Source organism: Zootoca vivipara, chromosome 8, assembly GCF_965207765.1.
Source record: "Zootoca vivipara chromosome 8, rZooViv2.hap1.1, whole genome shotgun sequence".
Lineage (NCBI taxonomy): Eukaryota > Metazoa > Chordata > Lepidosauria > Squamata > Lacertidae > Zootoca > Zootoca vivipara.
In genome coordinates, this window is record NC_142591.1 from 15,593,546 (window position 1) to 15,614,871 (window position 21,326).

General features: G+C 42.8%; 1 protein-coding gene across 6 annotated transcripts in view; it reads left to right on the plus strand.

Moving 5' to 3' along the window:
* Nucleotides 1–2,121: 2,121 nt before the first annotated feature.
* The window catches only part of LOC148684740 (uncharacterized), a 36,498-nt gene continuing 17,293 nt past the window's right edge, over nt 2,122–21,326 (plus strand). The window contains exons 1-4 of one of the 6 annotated variants that reach the window (XR_015951332.1): nt 2,139–2,548; nt 11,196–11,302; nt 16,391–16,554; nt 19,876–20,027. Coding sequence is in view for 1 of the 6 variants with exons in the window: in XM_088675106.1 (XP_088531232.1) it covers nt 2,164–2,548 (385 nt within the window). In the remaining 5 variants the exon portion in view is untranslated. Of the gene's footprint in view, nt 2,549–11,195; nt 11,303–16,390; nt 20,028–21,326 lie in introns of all 6 variants that reach the window. The other 5 variants (XR_015951333.1, XR_015951331.1, XR_015951335.1 and 2 more) reach the window with 5 other exon arrangements.

Consider the following 21,326-nt stretch of genomic DNA (forward strand, 5'->3'; position numbering starts at 1 on the left):
AAGGCTTTTGGTATTTCCTAAAGTAGTAACTTAGAATTTGTGCAACAGAGAGACTTTCAAGCCTGTTGTGGCTCATATTTATGCAGCTAAAACTCTTATTAGTAGGACATGTCACATATTAGATAAATAACACAAATAAAATGCAAACATCTTGCAAGGGGAAGACAACAAAATATTATTAGCTGTTCAATATGTATAGGAACACTCTTCAAAAGCGTTAGATGAATTGGGGAAAAAAAATCCAACTCCAGTGCAATATTATGTCCCCTCCCCCCAAAAGCAAAGCTTTTACCCAGCAAGGCTTTTGTTTCAGTCTTCCAGGAAAGCTCATAGTGAGACAAGCTAATGCACCCAACTGAATGAAGGGGTTTAGCCATGTGTAAAAACTGATCTCTGTAGGGCAAGCCTAAAGAACCTGTGATCCGCCATGCTGAATGCAGGTCTGCCAGCCATGTTTGGTGGGGGAGCTCAACAAACCTGCTTTTGAAGTCTGCTTGGACAGCAAAAAACAGGCGATGAACAGTACAGAGAAGGTTACTGCATGAACTGCAGTTTGGTAACATCTGGAGGGCCAAAGGTTCCCCCACCTGCTTTAGCCCGCCTAGTAAACAAGTTATGAAGCAAAATGTGTAGGTATTCTTCTAAGCAATTTCTGTGAAATGAGCAAGCCTGGCCGCTCCGATCAGTCAGTGTCTTTTTGTCAATAAGTGAAGTCAGAGCTGTGATTGAGAATTGAGTAGTTCCCTGGGGTCCTAAAGAGCTGCTGTTTTCTTCTCCCCTCAAGTGCACTTTCCCAGCTTCTGTCTGTGTGGTGTAGAGCCAGTGTGGTGTAGTGGTTAAGAGTGGCAAACTCGTAATCTGGTGAACCTCATGTCCCCACTCCTCCACATGCAGCTGCTGGGTGACCTTGGGCTAGTCGCACTTCTTTGAAGTCTCTCAGCCCCACTCATCTCACAGAGTGTTTGTTGTGGGGGAGGAAGGGAAAGGAGAATGTTAGCCACTTTGAGACTCCTTCAGTATAAAGCGGGATATCAAATCCAAATCCAAACTCTTCTTATTTCCTAGTCCTTGGATTCATGCATTCAGGACAGTAAGAGCTGTTCGACAGTGGAATTTGCTGCTAAGGGGTGTGGTAGAGTCTCCTTCTTTGGAGGTCTTTAAGCAGAGGCTTGACAGCCATTGGTCAGGAATGCTTTCATTGTGTTTCCTGCTTGGCAGGGGGTTGGGCTGGATGGCCCTTGTGGTCTCTTCCAACTCTATGATTCTATGATTTGCTACTCTCTTTGTTTTGTGTTGCTGCCTGCCAATCACATGGAGCAGGCAGCAGGCAGCTACTTGAGACACTATCAAGAAATGTGTGTTGTGGTGGTGGAAGACATGAGGAAATCACCTATTTTGCTGCCTAGTGACCCCTTGGGGCATTTAGCAGGCAACTGCTTGAGAAACTTTTTGAAGATGGGGGGTGGGGGGTGTAGGAAGAAACATGGGGATCCTCCCATTGCAGGTTTGCTTGTTTTTCTGCCTGCTGACACATCAGTCAGGCAGCCCCTTGAGAGGTCTCATTTGAATGATGCAGTGCTTTTCTTCTAGAAAAACAGGTGCTGGTGCTGCGTCCCCTTGAGTACCCCCCCAAAAAAAATGCACTGGGGTGATGGTGCAGAGAAATATGGAAACACTTTCTTGCTTCTGTTGCGTACTCTGCAGCAGGAATTTTCCCAAGATGAATGAAGGAGGTTCTCCTTGGGCTGAACATGGGAGAATTTTCAAGGGAAGCTAAAATGATTTTGAATAGAATATCAAAGCTCATAAGGCCAGGTGGGAGGTATTACAAGCATCTGCTGACTTCTTTCTGAAGGTGACACCAGAGGCGTAGCGTCGGGGGGGGGGGAAGAGGGGGCAGCAGCCCCGGGCGCAACATGCAGCCCCGGGCGCAACATGCAGCCCCGGGCGCAACATCTGGAGGGGCACTGCTTGGCCCGCCGGCCCGCCGCCGCCCTGCGCTCGCTGTCCGTTGCTGCCCTGCGCCCGCTGCCCAGCGCTGCCTGGGGCCGCTTCCCGCGTCCGCAGAGAGGGCATAGTCGCCCCTTCCAATCAGAAGGGGCAGGAAAGAAGTCTCCGCCCAGGCGAGGGAGGGGAAGGCCGGCCGACAGGAAGAGCGACGCCATGCCACGCCGTGCCCGAGAGGACATTTCCTGGCGCGCGCCTCCATCCCGGTTCCCTTGGGGGCGACGGGGGCAAGGGAGCGCCCTTCCCCGCCAGGGCCTTCGGGAGCTGCGCGCCGGCTCGGCTGCCTTTGTCCTCGCAGAGGCTGCAATGCACGACCTAGCGTGCATGGCGGCGGCGGCTCCGCGGCCTCCCGCCCGCCAGCTGTGCGCCTCGGCTCCGGCCAGTAGCAGAGCGCGAAGCTCTTCCCGGCCCCGCATCGCGCTCCTCTTCCCTGGTAGCTCCCGACCCTCTGCAGGAGACTCTCCCAAAGGGGCAGGAGGAGCAAAAGGGAGCCCAGCGCCCCACTTTCCTGGGAATGGGAGAAGAAGAGTTCGCCTTCAAAGTGAGCACTTCTTCCGTCTTCCATAGCTGCTCCTGAGCCATACAGAAAAAGTCTGAACGCCAAGAAGGTTTAAAAAATGTATTCTGTGTTTTTACTTGTAACCAGACAGTTTATATTTTCTTCTGTGGCTGTTCTCCTATGACAGGGTGTTTTTATGTTAATTTGCACATGCATTTCTACCAACTATAAAAACTATTTACTGTAAGATATCATAAATACTAATGTCGATCTGATTCTCAGGGAGCTGTACCACCACAGGAGAGCTATGAGCTGCCTTGCTGAAATCTAAGTAAAAAAATTCCTTCCAGAAGCTCATACCAAAATAAAAAACTTAGTTGGTCTTTAAGGTGCTGCTGGAAGGATTTTTTTTTATTTTTTTTCGACTACGTCAGACCAACACACCTACCTACCTGAAATCTAAGGTTTGTAGGTGCACAAAAATATTTTGAAAACAGCTGCCTTGGGGTTAGAATCATAGAGCTGAAAGAGACCATAAGGGTCATCCAGTCCAACCCCCTGCCAAGCAGGAAACACCATCAAAGCATTCTGACAGATGGCTGTCAAGCCTCCGCTTAAAGACCTCCAAAGAAGGAGACTCCACCACACTCCTTGGCAGCAAATTCCAGTGCTGAACAGCTCTTACTGTCAGGAAGTTCTTCCTAATGTTTAGGAGGAATCTTCTTTCCTGTAGCTTGAATCCATTGCTCTGTGTCCGCTTCTCTGGAGCAGCAGAAAACAACCTTTCACCCTCTTCTATATGACATCCTTTTATATATTTGAACATGGCTATCATATCACCCCTTAACCTTCTCTTCTCCAGGCTAAACATACCCAACTCCCTAAGCCGTTCCTCATAAGGCATCGTTTCCAGGCCTTTGACCATTTTTCTTGCCCTCCTCTGGACACGTTCCAGCTTATCAGTATCCTTCTTGAACTGTGGTGCCCAGAACTGGACACAGTATTCCAGGTGAGGTCTGACCAGAGCAAAATACAGTGGTACTATTACTTCCCTTGATCTAGATGCTATACTCCTATTGATGCAGCCCAGAATTGCATTGGTTTTTTTAGCTGCTGCATCACACTGTTGACTCATGTCAAGTTTGTGGTCTACCAAGACTCCTAGATCCTTTTCACATGTACTGCTCTCAAGCAGGTTTAAGCAGAGGCTTGACAGGCATATGTCAAGAATGCTTTGATGGTGTTTCCTGTTTGGCAGGGGGTTGGACTGGATGGCCCTTGTGGTCTCTTCCAACTCTATGATTCTATGATAACCTACGCTCTCAAGTACCTAGCAGTGCACCTGCTGTGCAGGGAGGGACCTCCTGCTCTCAGTTTTCCTGCAGGGCTGGAACACGTGTATAATAGTAGCAACAGAGGCAGTGAATTATCATCACTTATCTAAAAAGATTTAAAAGGATATTTGTCAATGGGCAGCAGTGTGATCTGCAGTGGGCAAGAGTAATGAGCTACAAGGTTTTCAAAGTTCTCCAGTGGCATCGAAACCTTAGCCAAAGTTGTTGCAGTGCCTTGCTATGCTACTGCAGTTCACCATGTGTGTGGTCTGTCCAAGGCAGAATACAGTGGTACTACTTGATTGGGATACTATATTTCTGCTGATGTAGCTTATAATAGCATTAGGTTTTTTTTTGGTTTTTTGTTTGCTGCTGCTGCATCACACTGTTAACTCGTGTGAAGCTTGTGGTATACCAAAACCCTTAGATCCTTTTCACATGTACTGCTGGCAAGCCAGGTGTCTCTCATCTTTATATTTGTGCAGCTAGTTATTCCTGGCTAAGTGTAGAGCCTGACATTTGTCCCTATTGAAAATCCTTTTGTTAGTTTTGGCCAAGTTCTCCAGTCTGTTAAGGTCTTCTTGATTCCCAATTCTGTCTTCCGTGGCTACCCCTCCCAGTTTGGTGTCATCTGCAAATTTGATGAGCATATTTTCTGTGCTGTTCATTTAAATGAATGCTCACTTGCTTTCTCTTCTCACCTCACCCCCATGCAATGACTTGAGTATCAAATTGTGTACAGGAGTTTACAGTGAGTAAAAGATCAATACATAACCATGTGGAATTATTACCACTGAGGTAGATAGGGCACTATAGGAAGTGTGTTTAGCTTTATAATCATAGTCTTCACCAGGGTCATAGTGTGTCGGGTGCCAGGAGGGCTGGGCGAACCAGGCACCCCCAGTGTGGCCCGATGCTCCTCTCTGACCACCAAGGGTTGCATTGGCCAGCTGCGCTCCTCTCTGCATGGCTGTGCAGGCGGCTCAGCGTGTCCTGCTTTGCTTTGGTGGGGATCCCAGTGGCCTACAACTGACGCTGTGCTGCTGGTCTTCACCTATAGTTGTACCATCTAAAAGCTTTCTGAATTAGATCCATGATGCTTATATTCCAGTTTGATGCAGAGTTAGGCATACGTAAACCCACTGGTTTTATTTTTTTGTTAAAAGATTAGTTTCTGAGTGGCAGCTTTTAAGGTCAAATCAAAGGGGGGCAGGTTGGGGAGGGGAGCGTGCGCCAATCGGGGTGGGGGGTAGCAGCGGCTAATCTAGTGGAAGAGACTCGAGTGCTAAAATCCACGGGTTAGGGGGCGCAAATCACTTGCCTTGCCCCAGGTGCTGACAACCCACGCTACGCCACTGGGTGACACATATGTGTGGGTTCTACAGGGGAAACACCTATAGAATTAGAATGAAGTATAAGAACTTTCGGTAAGATTTCATATTTTCTGGGGTGATGGCAGTGTGTTTTAGGTTCTGGTTACTTGAGCTTCCCTTTGCTTTTGCATTAGTTCGCACAGCTGACATATGCTTATGTGCACACATTCAAAAGTCAATTATTTCGGAAATGGGGAAAACAAAAATAACCTGCGACCTAGAAACGACAACATGTAAGCAGGTGTCCTGATGAATATTTAGGAACTATAAATGTTAACACAATATTTACATATATTGCAAAACTCTTGCATTTGCAGGAATTATGTGTCATCTTTAAATTTGTAGCTGAATATCAGACATCTGTATGACAAATCAGTCTACTCCAGTTTGTCCTAAAAGGGGGGAAATCAACAGAAAGTCTTCAGCACTTTCCTTCTCATTTTATTTGGGAGCAAACACTAATGAACTTTTTCAAAATGGCACAGATTCTTATTGGTATTGGTATTATTTAAGACTGAGCCAACATGCGACACCATTGATTTCTATAGATTAATGCAGCATGTTTACATTCTCTCCCAGTGAAATAACAGACTTGTTAAAAGTACTTAACTCTGCCTTGACCATGCCTATTAAAATCACAATTACGTTTCTTCCATTTGTTCTTCCTTATGAGAAGTGATTTTGGGGAAAACAATTTTAAACATGTCCGCCTCCCATTGCATCACACACAAACACACACACACACACACACACACACACACACACAATGTAGTATAAACACTGACAACTGGTGACCCATTGTTAAAATTGTGTTTATACAAGACAATCTTACTCAGCTACTAGTGATCGTCAAAGAAGAAGAAAAAGCTTAACTGAGTGATCACACCATGACACCACTGGAGATATCTATATGTCACAAATGCATTGGCAGAAAGGCTGCCAAACACAGTGAGTGCCCAGCCAGGAAGGGGAGGGGAAAAAACATTTTGACTCAACATCTCAGCAATCCTTACAACAATCCTGAAAAGCATTTGAGTGTTATTATCACCATTTTGCAAATAGGCAACTGAGGCTGAAAAGAATGGTTGTCTAAGGCCACTGAATGAGTTTATTGCAGGAAAAAGATTTGAACCAGGTGTTTCCAAATTCACAGCTCAGGGTCTTGGGACCAAACTAGATGCAATGATGGAGATGCCTGAATATATCTCCATATCATTGTACCTTTTGCAAATAGCAGCAGATGGTCGGGAGTCCAGCATGGAGAGGTATGTTCATGTATGCCCACCCCGCAAAATTCACCCATTCCAAGGGTGTGATTTTATTGGGAAAATAGTATAGGGGAAGGGTTAAATTCTTCTGATCATGATCTAAACTGAATCAAGTAACCTCATAGATGTTATTTCCAAAAAAGTTAGATACATTGACATATCTACATCATCATGTCCCTTAGCCAGCTCTCAGACACGTCACTTTCTTCAATAATACTGTCCATACTAGACTAAGATTAATTGTAGAGCTCTCTTTGTGTACCTCAAATCTTCATGATTAGGGAAAAAAGATAATACAATAAAGGGTTCATTAATTAAGCCATCCTGGTGAAAGAGATTATTTTATCTTCAGTGAGAGAGAGAAATGTTAATGTGCAGCATATCCCCCAGCTGTGAGAGTAAAGAATAGTTCATCAGATCTTATTAGGGTAGCATTTGTAAAAAGATAAAGGCAATACAAATATTTGTTCAGCATATCACTGCACTTGACATAATGACATGAGCTTCAAATTGCTGCAGCAATTTGATCTCAGTGCCACGCAGATGGTGCACTTTTAGTCTAACCTATTATTTTGCTTTAAAACACACACACACTCCTTCTCACCTCTATGTTTTATTTGTACGGTGTGCATGATACATATTTTGGTGTCCTAGTTCAGGATGTTTGACCTGCATGCAAAGTTGTCAGTTTAATTTAAATATTTTAGCTATGTTCTGAATTTTTGTGGCTTGAACATTTCACAGCCTAGTTTTCCTGCTGTGTCTCAGAACAGGATGGATCTTACTGATTTAATTATTTCTATCTCTTCACACACAGACAGTCACACACAGAACTTCATCAAACGAGTGATCTCAGAATACATGTAGTATAAAACATACAACTATAATACAAAAGGGGGGGTATTAAAACCAAATGCAATCCATTACTATGACAACTGTGTCTACTCTACCAGACACATCACAGAATCATAGAGCTGTAGAGTTTGAAGGGACCCTGAGCATCATCTAGTTAAACCTACTGCTATGCTGCTATGATCTCAACTAAAGCAAAGTTTTAAGTTATAAGCCTGGCTGATTTGGCAGCAAAATTTGTACAGTGGTCCCTTGACTTACGAAGTACTCGACTTACGAAATTTCGAGTAACGAATGGGGGAAAATGGCCGCACGCTTACTTTTTTCCGACATTCAAAAGGAAAACCATTGCAGTTTAGATGGAGTTTTCTTGACTTACAAATTTTAGATGCGGTTTACTCGACTTATGGATTTTTCCGTTTCCAATGCATTCCTATGGGAAACCGCTTTTTAGACTTACAAACTTTTCGACCTACGAATGTGCATTCGGAATGGATTAAATTCATAAGTCGAGGGACCACTGTATTGTATTTGTATCTCCTACTGAGATTTGTAAACAGTTTTATTGGATTGTTTATGCACCAGGGCAATCTAGATGGATTTTATTTATATCTATAAGATTTTGCAGACTTTGGCTGTGAAACTGGGGCCCTACCAAAAAAAAAAAATCAAGTTGCACCCCACCGCTTCAAATTGGACCCCACTGGCTAGCCCTGAGTCTAATAGTTGCTGGGCCTGAGTTGCCCTGCCCTTGCATGAAGTCTTGGGTTTACAATTTTGGGAGAGGGAGACTGCCCACTGGGAAGCAGACGGGCTGGCGAGGCCCCCTAGATTTAGAGGTCCTGGGCTTCAGCCTACTTAGCCTATACATAAATCCGGCACTGATCCTAACTGATTGGGATGCGGGTGGTGCTGTGGTCTAAACCCCTGAGCCTCTTGGGTTTGCCATTCAGGTCAGTGGTTTGAATCCCCACGATGGGGTGAGCTCCCACTGCTCTGTCCCAGCTCCTGCCAATCTAGCAGTTTGAAAGCATGCCAGTGCAAGTAGATAAATAGGTACCATTGTGTCAGGAAGGTAAACATTTCCTGCGCTCTGACTTTCGTCACAGTGTTCCGTTGTGCCAGAAGCAGTTTAGTCATACTGGCCACTTGAGCTGGAAAGCTGTCTGTGGACAAACGCCAGCTCCTTCGGCCTGAAAGCGAGATGGCGCCGCAACCCCATAGTCGACTTTGACTGGACTTAACTGTCCAGGGGTCCTTTACCTTTTTCTTTTCTTTTTTACCTATCTGATTGCCTATTTATATACTCATGTTTTCCCTCCCATGGTATGGAATAAAATATTTGAACTCAAAATTAGGCATTTGGATTTTTTTGATTGAAATTTGACATCAACATTCATCCACTCAGGCTTGCCAGCTCCAAAACCCTGTGCCCAGTTCTCTGGGAGTAGATCCAATTGAACTCAATGAAGTTCATTTCTGATTTGAGGATTGCGCTGTTCATGAATTAATTACATTAATATTAAATATCTAACTTGAAGCGCAATTCACTTGCCACATACCACCGAACACTGATTGCTCTGTCTGCTGTCATCAAGTGTTTTGATCTTCTGAATGTCAGCTGTCAAATATTTGTCAAATACTGATGGCTGTATATCTAATGCTAGGTGGTGTGACAGCTGTCAAATGCTGATGCTGAAGGTCAAACGTTTATCACATTGCACACACACATATCCCATCAAAATTCATATTGGAGAATAACAGGCAGGGCCCCAGGGGAGTTTAATTTTGGCTTTGAGGCATCCCATATTTCAATCTGTAATGGTTTTCAACTAAACACAGGTCCGCCAAGAAAGGGATACGGGGGTACTACTGTACTGGACCCCCAAGCCAGCAGAGGAGACAAACTCTAAGCTTTCATTTTATTTATATAAAAAGTGTCTAGCGCTTGTAAAATGAGAGTTATGAATCAAAATGTGCAGACACACTTTAAAGGTTTGGGTTTTTTAAAAGATCTTAGACTGCTCCTGTTTTTTCAGTGTTTTTGACTAAGCAGTGAAGTCAGGGTTGTAACTGACTAGTGCCAGAGAGAAATATCCTGTCATATGGGGGACATCCTGGTTCATTTTGAAGATATTTGGGGGCTTCCTTTGTGCAGGAATCATTCTATTTTTTGAGAGGGAGGAGGCTTGAATTTATTATGTTTAAGATGGCCAGACTCCAAATGCCCAATTGCGCAGTGTCCAGCTCTGCAGTGTGTACTGGAATATATGGTAGGATCTCTTTAAAAAAAAAAGTGGCATTCCAGTTCAGAGTCCCTTCCAGACTTGATAAGGAAGTCCTTTCAATTGCACTACAAGCACAAAAATGTTGCTAGTGAATTCAAACACTAGATGAGATGTGTATTTGCTGCTCAGATTTAATGATTGTGTGTGTGTGTGTGTGTGTGTGTGTGTGTGTGTGTGTGTTCAAAAAGGACTCTTGGGCATGGCATTAACTGAACTTGCCATATGTATTATAAAGGAACACAACCCAAAGGTTAGTTTTCTCTAAATCTTTGTTCTTCTTTCAAACTTTCTGGGTATCACAACCGAGAAGTACAATCACAGAAGCAAGCCAAAATATTCAGTTATCCCCCTCAAAAGATGACTAGAAAATGAACCATTCAAATTTGGTGTGGCATTCAGGGTAGATATTTCACAGCAATTAGAAAGGAATAAATCGTAGTTTCCCCCTTTGGGCACCATAGAAACAGAGCCCATTTTCGCCAGTCATTAAATGCATACCTTCATGGGTGTATATGCATTTTGAACTCAGGCATTTGAACCTGTGTAGTAAAACTGTAGCAGAAGCAGGCACTGGCATTCTTGCAAACAGCAAGCTCACGCTGCTGTCATTATTTGAGAACTTAAATAACCTTGTTGTAGGTAGTATAGGATGATTGCACCAATGTACCGTGTAAAAGTATTCAATAAGAGGTGGCTCAAATATTGTGCTTTTGAGTGTGCACACTATTTTTTCCTAAGTCCATGGTAGCTGGTCTATTAGGCATAGCTGCCAAGTTTTCCCTTTTCTCGCGAGGAAGCCTATTCAGCATAAGGGAAAATCCCTTTAAAAAAGGGATAACTTGGCAGCTATGCTATTAGGGCAAATGGGGCACAGTCTGCTCTCAATGAGTCCTCACCTCCTGACTTACACCCAGTGCAGGGGGGTGGCAGTCCTTCTCAGCTTCACCTGTCTTAGTCTCAGTGTTGTTTTTGCAGAACACAGCAGGGAGGAGGATGGGAATAGAAATGGAATTAGTTGGCTCTGCCATTCACCAGTTCTGGTTCCTCCTCCTGTTGGTCTCTCTTCCTTCCACTCTACTTCTCCAGCCACTACTGGGTATAAGGCTGTTATTAGTCAATGTCTTGTTGAAATGACCCATGGATAAATACAATAAAAGGGACTCAAAGACATTATATTAGGCAGGCTATTCACGTGAGTAACTCAGGTGGGTATACTGGTGTGAAAGGGAAATTTGGCCAAAGGGGCTGCTCATTTTGGAAAATTAATTGAGTGTGTGTGTGCATTTTGTCAAACAGACTACTGTTCTAGATGACAACGTGGGGAGGGGGAATGGTTGTTGATTTATATATCTATATATTTACAGGGATTGTAAAAAAAAAATTATTTACAGATAACTAGCACTTGACAGAAGGTACAGCAAACAGCTACAGAACCAAAGAGAAGAGAAGTGAATACTTGTCATGTATATTAGAACTTGAGCCTAGGTTTTTGGTAATCAAATAAGACATCTTTATTTATAGCCGATGTTTTAATCCTATTTTATTGCAGTGGTGTTATTTATTTATTTGCACAGAGTGAATTAATTGATCTGAAGGAAGCTTGGAAAGAAACATGCCTACTGTAAGGCAGAGAGATATTTAATTTCCATAATTAAGTTGAAAAGCTTCTGCTTCATGAACAGTAAGTTACACTGGATTTTTAAAATGAAATTTCTTAGTGGTTATTTAATAACAGATGCCCTATTTGAAACATGTTCACTGAAGACAATCTTAGATGGTTTTTTTTTAAAAAAAATGTTCATACACTAATAAATGTGTAGATTTCATCTGTTTATGAGATTTCTACACTGCACTCCATCATACAGAGGCTGACACACACACACACACACGTGTGTGTGTGTGTGTGTGTGTGTTGTGAAAATGCTTTAAAAAAGCATTAAAATATATATTGAATTTGCCATTAGCTCATCATCGCCATCTTGTGTCACATTTCTATGATGCATTTAAAATGTTATATTTGCATAGCTGCCAAGTTATCCCTTTTTTAAAGGGATTTTCCCTTATGCTGAATAGGCTTCCTCGCGAGAAAAGGGAAAACTTGGCAGCTATGTATATTTGTGGCCATATAGCTGAGTCCCATGTGGCCACAGGGCAGTTCGCAACATATTATAAAATCATGGAACAATGTCAAATTAAAATGCAATCAATAAAAACAAAACTTTTTCCAGTATGGTTCAGTAGTAGCACTCCCCCTGGAGTGACCAAACGCCACTCTCTCAATGCAACTAAGAGACACACAACTTCTGGTGTCTTATTTCCTTGAGCTTTTCCATCCCATCTTGTCACTAGAACCTGGACCTAAATTTATTCATTTCCTCCTCTCTACAATTCATTTTCCTTTTGTGCCATGTCTTTTTAGATTGCGAACATAACAACCATTTTTGGCTGAAGCGCAAGATATAGAAATAACTGACTAAATAGACGTAAATAAATGTCAACATCAGAGTAAGTCTCTTTACTGTGGCAGTTAATGAATATCAAAATGCTCCCTCTTCAGTTAGCCTGTATGAAATATTGAGGCATCAAAAGTAAAGGTATGCCAAATATATTGTTTTAAACCATCACCCCAAATCTCGTTTCATACACATGCCATCTACTTTACTCTGGCTTATAAAAGGGTTTAGTCTAGATAAATTGGAAAATGAAAAGAGTGTGTTCTTTTGCCACATCGAATAATGAACCACAGTGGAGAATAGCTCATAAATGATATGATACTAAAATCATTTCAGAAGTCAGGAGCTTTAATTAGAAAATGTCAGGAAAGTCATAGGAGTCTGCTTTGAATTCTTCAGAGACTTTTTGACCTAACCAAGATAGGTTGAGAATTAGAGGGGATGTTTTAAAGCATGGTTATTCTGACAAAAAGAATGTCCCAGCCTGCTCACTGAGTTAAATGTATAATCTTCTGCATTACAAATCTAGAATATACCAGGTTTTTTGTTTTGTTTTTTACTTTTGCTTTCTTTCTCTGCCCCCCCCCAAAAAACCTGGTGACTGGTTCGAGAGGATAAGAATCCCCCCCCCACAATTATAAATTGAATGTCCATTCCTCTCAAAGTTGAAGAAAGAAGTTTAAATGGACTGTAGAACAGCAGACTGCTTCAGAGCGATTTGCAAGAGAGTCTTAGTAATGCTGAAAAAAGTAGTTTCTGTAGAATAAAGACCCTAAAAAACCTCATTGAAGATGATGCGGAGGATTATACAACACAGCCAAGGTCAGAAGGAACATCCTGACAATGAACCACTTGGAGAACTTCCCGTCCCAGCAGATCGGGATTAAATTCATGCCTAGTTCAAAGCAAAACATGCCAAATGAGCAATGCTGCAACAGAGATGAAGGCTAGGAAGAAATTTCTCAGACACTCTCCTGCCAGCAGCCTAAAAGAAGTTAAGGCTTCACACACACCATATATTTAAAGGCATGTTTCCTCCCTCCAAAGAATCCTGGGAACCAGAGCCGTCTCTAGGCCCGGGTCCGGTGGCACGGGGCGCCAGGCCACCAGGGGCGCCGCTGTGCCCGCGGCGCCCACTGAGAGGTGCGGCAGAGGCCGCTGCAGGCACAGCGGATGCAGCCCCAGGTGCGCCTCTCAGCTGTTCAGCGGCTTCACGCCGCTCTCCGGAGGCGCACGGGCCTGGTGCCACCTCCGCCTTGCGCAGGGGTCCTACAGCCAGGCTGGGTTGCGCAGGGTGCTGCCCTCCAGGCGGCAGCCATGCTGCGCACTGCGCCCGCCCGCCACACTGGGAAACGGGGGGGCGCCGGAGGGATCCATCGTGCCAGGGCGCCAGGTATGCTTAAGATGGCCCTGCTGGGAACTGTGGTTTGTTAAGGGTGCTGAGACTTGTAGCTCTGTGAGAAGTAAACTACAGTTCCCAGAATTCTTTGGGAGGGAGGGATGTGCTTGGAAAGCATGGTGCATACATAGCATTAGGCACATTCAGAAAATTACTGTTCCCTTCAATTTGTCTGCCCCAGCTCCTGCCAATCTAGCAGTTTGAAAGCATGCCAGTGCAAGTAGATAAGTAGGTACCGCTGCGGCGGGAAGGGAAATGTCATTTCCGTGCACTCTGGTTTCTGTCACGGTGTTCTGTTGCACCAGAAGCAGTTAAATCATGCTGGCCACAAGACCCGGGAAGCTCTTTGTGGACAAATGCTGGCTCCCTCAACCTGAAAGCGAGATGAGCCCCACAATCCCATAGTCGCCTTTGACTGGACTTAACTGTCCAGGGGTTCTTTGCCTTTTACCTCTATGACTAGCCCTTAATCTCCATCTACAGGCTGCACAAGGTTTTCTTCTTTGTCAGAAACATATATGCTTAGATTTCCATGTTAACATGACTGTGTGCTTTGCAACTCGTAGTACTGCTTAACACTGAAGTGCAGACAGTGTGAGAGGCACTGCTTCTTCCATACTCCAAGAGCAATACAACATCAGAAGTTCCTTATACAGAATAAGAAATTGCTATTGCCCAATCTCTTTCACCCATCTCTCTCTCACACAATTCCACCATAATAATTTGAACTCTCAATCCAGTTTAATAGAATGTACACAAAAGGAATGATATAATACAAGCCCTTCATTTAATATCAACTTTTCCCATTCATTACATCGGTCTTGCTGGTTTGAGCAGCTCAGGACTGTAGTGTGCCTATAGTGTTGTGTCTGTAGCTCTCTCGATGTGCTGCTGCTACATCAGTCAATGAATTCACAGCAGGCACAAAAAGAGAACATCTAGTTTCATTAGTCAATGTCTGTCATAAATTCCTTATCCTCCTTGAATGTGATCCTTGTCAGGTTTGGTTGCCGGAGAGCATCTGCTCACTGCTTAAACGGCATAAGACTTATACTGATCAAGGCCACAATCCAGAGATACTGTATTTAATCAGAGAAATAGCTTCAGGCACATCAATTGTCACATTTAATCAAAGCGTGTAGCTTTATATATGTAAGTCAATTACAAAATGGATATTAAGAAGATGCATGCATAATCAAGAACCAAGGCCATACCCAAGAATAAGTGATTAATATATTTTAGTTTTCTCGAACTGTGCTATAACACTGTAAGTATAAACTACGGGCTCAGATACATTAGTAAAGAAGAAGTGTTCTATATGCATTATAACACTGTGACACCAGATGGCGCTGTGGAGTCCCATCTTTCACCAACTTGATTTCCCACTATGAACACATTTTCCTGAAACACTTTTTTGATGTGTCTAGTTCCAGGCTAGATGTTTTGAGGCTGTTTGGCACTTTTGTTTGCTTGTTTCCCTAGCTTTTGCTTCTCAGTGCCATTTTCCTTCTTTGCTGTCTGTTCTCAACTTCGTTTCTCCACATTACTGTTTAATCGGATTACTGTTTGTGGAAATCTGAATGTTGTCACGTCAGACATAGTGTTGCGATATCATCAACAACATAATGGAAAACAACCTGGAAATAAAATAATATTGATGATGGCACCCATGGGTGTTGCGGCTCCAATCCTTCTTGCTACACCCAATCCTGGCAGCTATGAACTTCTTTTTAAAAGTCACATGTGTTATTTAGTTACCTACAATAAATTTTGTGTGCAGCTTGGCTTTAACAATCCCAAGAGCTTTAACAAAAACTTCTTGTGGTGATATGGGTATTTTCCCCCCACCCTCCTTAGTAGCATTAGTAATTCGGTTAAAGGAGTGTGGTCATCAGTATTCTGGGGAAATCCAGCTTTCTATGCCCTCTGAACCAGATGTAGCTGTGTTGGTACTGAATTGGTATCTGAAGGTGATCATGGTTTGAATGAAAGTCAACAAACTTCAACTGAAACCCGATAAGATGAAAGCACTGTTGGTGGGTGATTCTTATGTCTGGAAACTTGGTATTCTACTTGTTCTGGATTAAGACACACATACACCTGTGAAGGTTCATAGTTTGCTGGTGCTCCTTGATCCATCTTTGTCAATGGATGCCCAGGTGTCAGGGACCGTGCTGAGGAGTCCTGCACCGAGGAGGAATGGTGGGAGCCTCCCCCTCCCCCTGATCCTGATCCAGATCCTGAATCTTCCCAGGAGCTGGAGGACAGTATAGATTTGGAACAGTGGCTTGCAAAGGGAAATAGTTCAGAAGGCAGAAGCTGGGAAATACTAGGTGGGGAAGAGCTAGGAGAAGAAACACTGGATGAGAGAGGGTTTACAGATTCACTGTCTCTGGAAAGCATTCCTCCGCTCTCCACAAGGTCAAGAAGAGCTCAGAAAGTGTCGGAGCAGAAAGCACACAAAGTACAGAGTGAACAAGCTCAGATTACAAGATGTAGAAGTGATGTAGATTAATAGGGACGTAAGGGGATGGGATCCTTAATGGGGATCACCGCCATTTCTAGGAGAGGTTTTCTTTGTTCTCTCACAGTGATTATTAAAGTTTATAACTGGTAAGAAGACTCATTTTCCTTTGCTCTGCTTATCTACTGCCACGGAGGGAGGAAGCCGATTCCCTGAAGCCTAACACCAGGTGGCCTTTGTGGCTTGGAGCACATTTTTTTTCCAGCTCTGTGGTGTTTGTCCTTTGGTTTCTTAGGAAGATACTATTTCACTGCTTTAAATTAATTGCTTAATTTTGAATTTAGTTATTAGATTGGAAACTGCATTTCTTTATGAAACATGGTATACAAATACCCAAATAAACAAAGAAGATTTCTAAACTTTAGGTATTAAATACTGGTTTGCTTCACACAGACATGCCCATTCCTTCATGACTTGAGCATCCATTGGTGATGCTCATGTGCAAATAAGCTTTTACAGACCTAACATCATGGACAGATCTTTCATTGTACCTCAGAGTCCTTCAGACACAATGCTTTCCAGTGGAGTCTGCTCACAGTACGACACATTCACATGATGTAAGTAATCGAGTACTGAAAAATCCAGTAATGACATCCATCATCACGGTGAATCTCTCAGCCAATTTACTCTCCTGCTCAGTCTTTGAATTACATATTTGAGTCGATTCTATGTGTATGCTGGTAAGGGTTAGTGCTAAAAACCTGAAGGGAGAAAATTCTACTAGATATGCAGGTTTTATCGCCAAATGGCCTCTCTTCATTCCATTCAAAAGGCTTTGTAAGGGTTTGTTCCTGCTTGCATAAAACTTGCCTTGACCTTATTGCTTTAAATGTAGGCCATGTGGATATTTCAAGGGGAGAAGGCCAACATCTTGAAAGAATATCAGGCATCATTACCACATCAAACAAGGTTATCCCGGGGTTACCACAGCTGTCATTGCCAGAATTTATATAGCATTTATGCACAATCTTGTGAAATAAAGAGACATGATGGAAGTATATATACCCTATCTGTCTCCTGGGAATGGTTCTCTGATTACTTTGCAATCCAGCAAACTCCCCTGGAAGGCAGAGCTGCCCTATTGAGTGAAATAGTCAAAGAAATGCCAGCAAAATATTATCTTCAAAGACTTCAGAAGGTATTACTAATAGCTGCTTTCATTTCGTTTACAATATGCTAGCCAGTAGACAAAATAGAAGAAAATTCAGATTTATTCTCTGGTCACCTGTGACATTGTTTACCACTTTATAATTTCTGGCCTTCTTTTGACCTCTCACCTCTATTGAAAACCCATTCACTTGTTACACACACACCCAAAAATCACTAAACATCATTCCCCTCTCATATACCACTGTAGCCTTCCCCCTCACCACCAACTCAAATTTCATGCACTCATCTGCATTCAGTTTTGGGGATTGTATCAAATGATGTTGTTCCATCAGCACAATGACGTCTACGTTTGCAACAGCACTTCTTCTCCCTGTGCCCACCTCCCATCTGATCCAGAGGGTTGGTTGAACCTCCAAAACAGATCAGGTGTGGGGATGCAAGGGCACTCAAGGAAAGGAGAGGAAGTCCCATTGCATAAGCAGAAATCCTTCTACTAGTTGAATGCAGTCCCTGGTCACCTATGCCTACCAGGCTAGTGCTTAAATACAAGGTTACACTCTATCTTGTCTGGGCTGAGCAGGTTCCTGCATTTTTTGTTTTTTTCTCCATACTTAGCTGTGCAAAAACCTAGAGAAAAGCCTCAGTAATGCCCTATTAAAGTTATAGGAACCATAGTACTAAGTTGAGACTTTAGATATGGTCATACCTTGGTTTTCAAACAGCTTACCCAGTAGTTCTCAAAGATTTTGCCTCCCGAACACTGCAAACCCAGAAGTGACTGTTCCGGTTTGTGAACTGGTTTTGGAAGCCAAATGTCCGGCGGGGCTTCCACGGCTTCCGATTGGCTGCAGGAGCTTCCTGCAGCCAATCAGAAGCCAAACTTTGGTTTCCGAACATTTTGGAAATCAAACAGACTTCCGGAACAGATTCCGTTTGACTTCTAAGGTACGACTGTATTCCCACTCAGTAATTAGAATTTAAATGAATATTCTGTGATATCACAACATATCAAGCAATGGCTGGGCTGGAAAACTAATTGAAATGTAGTACAGGGGGGCTGTTGTTGTTTTTTAAAAAAAATTGATAGGATTGGGAAAGATGGCATATGAATCCCTTGGAACTTTAATTTCATAATAAATTAAGGAAATGTGGTTCTGTCCCTAAATTCCAACTAAGTATAAAGCAACCACTGCAGAAAATGGTGGCACTAAGAGACTTTTCTATAAGTCTTACAAATAGCCTAGGTAAGGTGCTTTCAACTTATACTTCTGAAAGGAGGAATTACCAGCAGAGCATTAGTGGTATGACTGTATTAATTGGCTGCTCTTTATTGCCGGCAGGAGTACCAGGTAATTAAAGATTATAAAACTGCAAGTTGTAATGTATTCATAAGTTCCATAATGATCCACTACCACACTGTGCTAAATCGTCAGAACTTCAGTTTCCAGTGGTACAAAGGACCAGCTACATGAAATGAAAGATGAGTCATTATGACCTTCTTGAAGTTTGTGTGTAAGCCCTCGAAGAACATCAAAGGAATGGCATGAACACAACTTCGTGAAATTATCACCAAATGATTTGTAGGTGACTTTTAGGTTCACAGAGGATAGATCCTATTGAAATGGATGGTTTTACTTCCTTTTAGTATTAATGATGGGATGTATTTCAGCTAATGCACCCTATTCAGCAGGTGAAGAAGAGAAGCTGTTGGTCAATGAAATTAATTCTGACCCCAGAATACACTGCAGACTTTTAAAACTCTGTAATGTTGTTGTTGTTTTACCTGGATTGTGGGATTGTTTGGTAGAACAGTAGAATCTTAACTGATTTCACTAATATCACAAGAGATTCTATTATTAGCAGCTGCAAGACACAACTATATTCAATTCCTGGTGGAATACAGTTCATCATCCCTATGCTGTGGCCTGTAAATTGCTAGAAAACCCCGAGCTTCTTTTTCCCTAAGAGTACAGCAAAAATATTAAAGTTGCTAAACCCCTGGTGGACCGATAGACATAGCTGGGGAGCTACATTCAGCATCGCAGGTGACGAAGTTGGTAGGTCTGCTGGAGTTCTTTGAAAAGACATGTGCTCTTTTAAGTATAATTGACTTTGGGATTGCCAGATGCAACACAGCCACAGTAATAAAATGTCCTTCTTAAGTGTACCATTCTAGAGCTTTCCAGTGCTGAAAAGGGAAGATGTAGTTATAGGAATGAATTAAAATATCTACTGGCTTGGATCCCAACTGGAAAAGTGCTTCCACATATGCCAGTGAACTCCACCAAATTCTACTAGTTTCCCTCTCCCATTGCAGTTCTCTGCCCTCAATCCCACCCCATTCCCGAGGGTCCCTTGATCCTCAGGAATGGCTTTTGGGAGCACCCAGGAGGTCGCAGGGCCAAAGAGGGGCCAGGAGTGCCCCAATGTGGAAATAGAGTTCAGCTCATGGCTCTCTGGATCCAGCCCATTGTTCTTTCATAACAAGGAACTCTTGAAATATGTGACCATCTCAAACTCAACTTCTGCTTGTGTTTCAGCACATATATTGATTCCTCCAAATCTCTCCACTCCTCTGTGCCATGCAGAAGACTTGTCAGGCCAAGAAAGTCCTCTACCTTTTTCTCTCTCTTAAAATTTGCTGTATAGGATCACACGTAGATCTTTTCCCTGCACTTCTTCATTTCAACATCCCTTCAACCTTATCTTGAATTGCTTAGAATGCATCCTATAATGTCTGATTGTCCGCTTTCCCATCTTTGCATTAGTTCACATAGGAACATAGGAAGGTGCCTCCAGCTGAATCAGGCCATTGGTCCATCTTGCTCACTGACTGGCAGATGCTCTTCAGACAGGAAAACTTTCCCAGACCACTAAAGATGCCAGGGATCGAATCCAGGACTTTCTGCATTCATAGGAGGTATCCTTCCACTGATCTATGACCCTTCCCACATCCTGCTCCAATCCAATTCAATATTTCTAATAAACTGTCTTTACACCAAATCTTTACCTATTGTATTCTTCATAGAGATATACAGAGATCCTCCCATTGTAGCTGGGGCAACTTGATTTGTTCCTTAAAAAGAAATATTATTTAATTTGTTGCCTCAATAATTTGTAAATGGGCCCTCTTCATAGAGAAAGGCTGTTTATTAGAGAAGAAAAACAAGTCAAAATTTGAAAGCAACATAAACCTGATGGATGATAATCCCTATTACTGAATAGTCTAGTCAGTATTGTCATTAAACTACACACTATAAATATTGGCCCTCATGTTGATTTTGCTTGGGAATACACAAATATTGAAGACGATGGTTAGGATCCAACCTCTTTCCCCCTCTGAAATGAAAAGGGCTTCCAGCAACAAACTTTTCTGCGTTCATGGGCTGCTACTCTGGTTGAATCTATTTTGGGGGAAGGGGAAATGCTGTTGTGGTAGAAAAACAAATCCATGTCTGAAGGAAAGATCACCCACAGAGCTTGGGATTCCACGTGGTTCTGTTGGCTTTGTCTGCAGCTGTGCATCAGATATAGATTTGGCTAAATCCAGCTGCTTTAATATGAAAAGTCCCAAAGCTACTGGATAGGCAGGTTCAGATTTTTAGCTATACTAATGAATCATTATACTAATGATTGCTTGCACAGTTGCAACATTTCCTTTTGAAACTGTCAGATCGCAGACCTCCTGTCAACAGAAAGGAGCTTAGATATTTACCTCCCAGGATTTATAGGAAGCAATAAGGAGCTAAAGAAATGTGCTACATTGAACCAAGAGTTTGGTCCATCCTGTCAAATACTGTCTGCTCTGATGGGCAGTAACTTTCCAGGGTCTGAGGAAGAGGCCTTTCCTAGAATTCTAGATATAATATTCTTTCAGATGCAGGAAATTGTGTATGTGATTTATGTGAACTACCACTGATATCCCAGTGCCTACTATATATTTGGATATCTCATATCGAAAACCAGTTTGCATCAGGGCAGCCATACTCTTATTTAAGAGAAACCTCAAGAATGCATGAAGATCCCAGGATGCTTGGTCTCAGTTTTTTGAACTTTTTCACTCTTGGGAGATGGTCAGCTGACTGTTGGGGTCTCAAAGTGCTGCACTTACATGTCTGCAACTTCTTCTTTTTTCACCCAGCCACAACTGTACTTTCCCTGTAACTGACACCATATATGACATCAGGTATAGGATTGGTGAGTGTGGCTTTCCTAGACC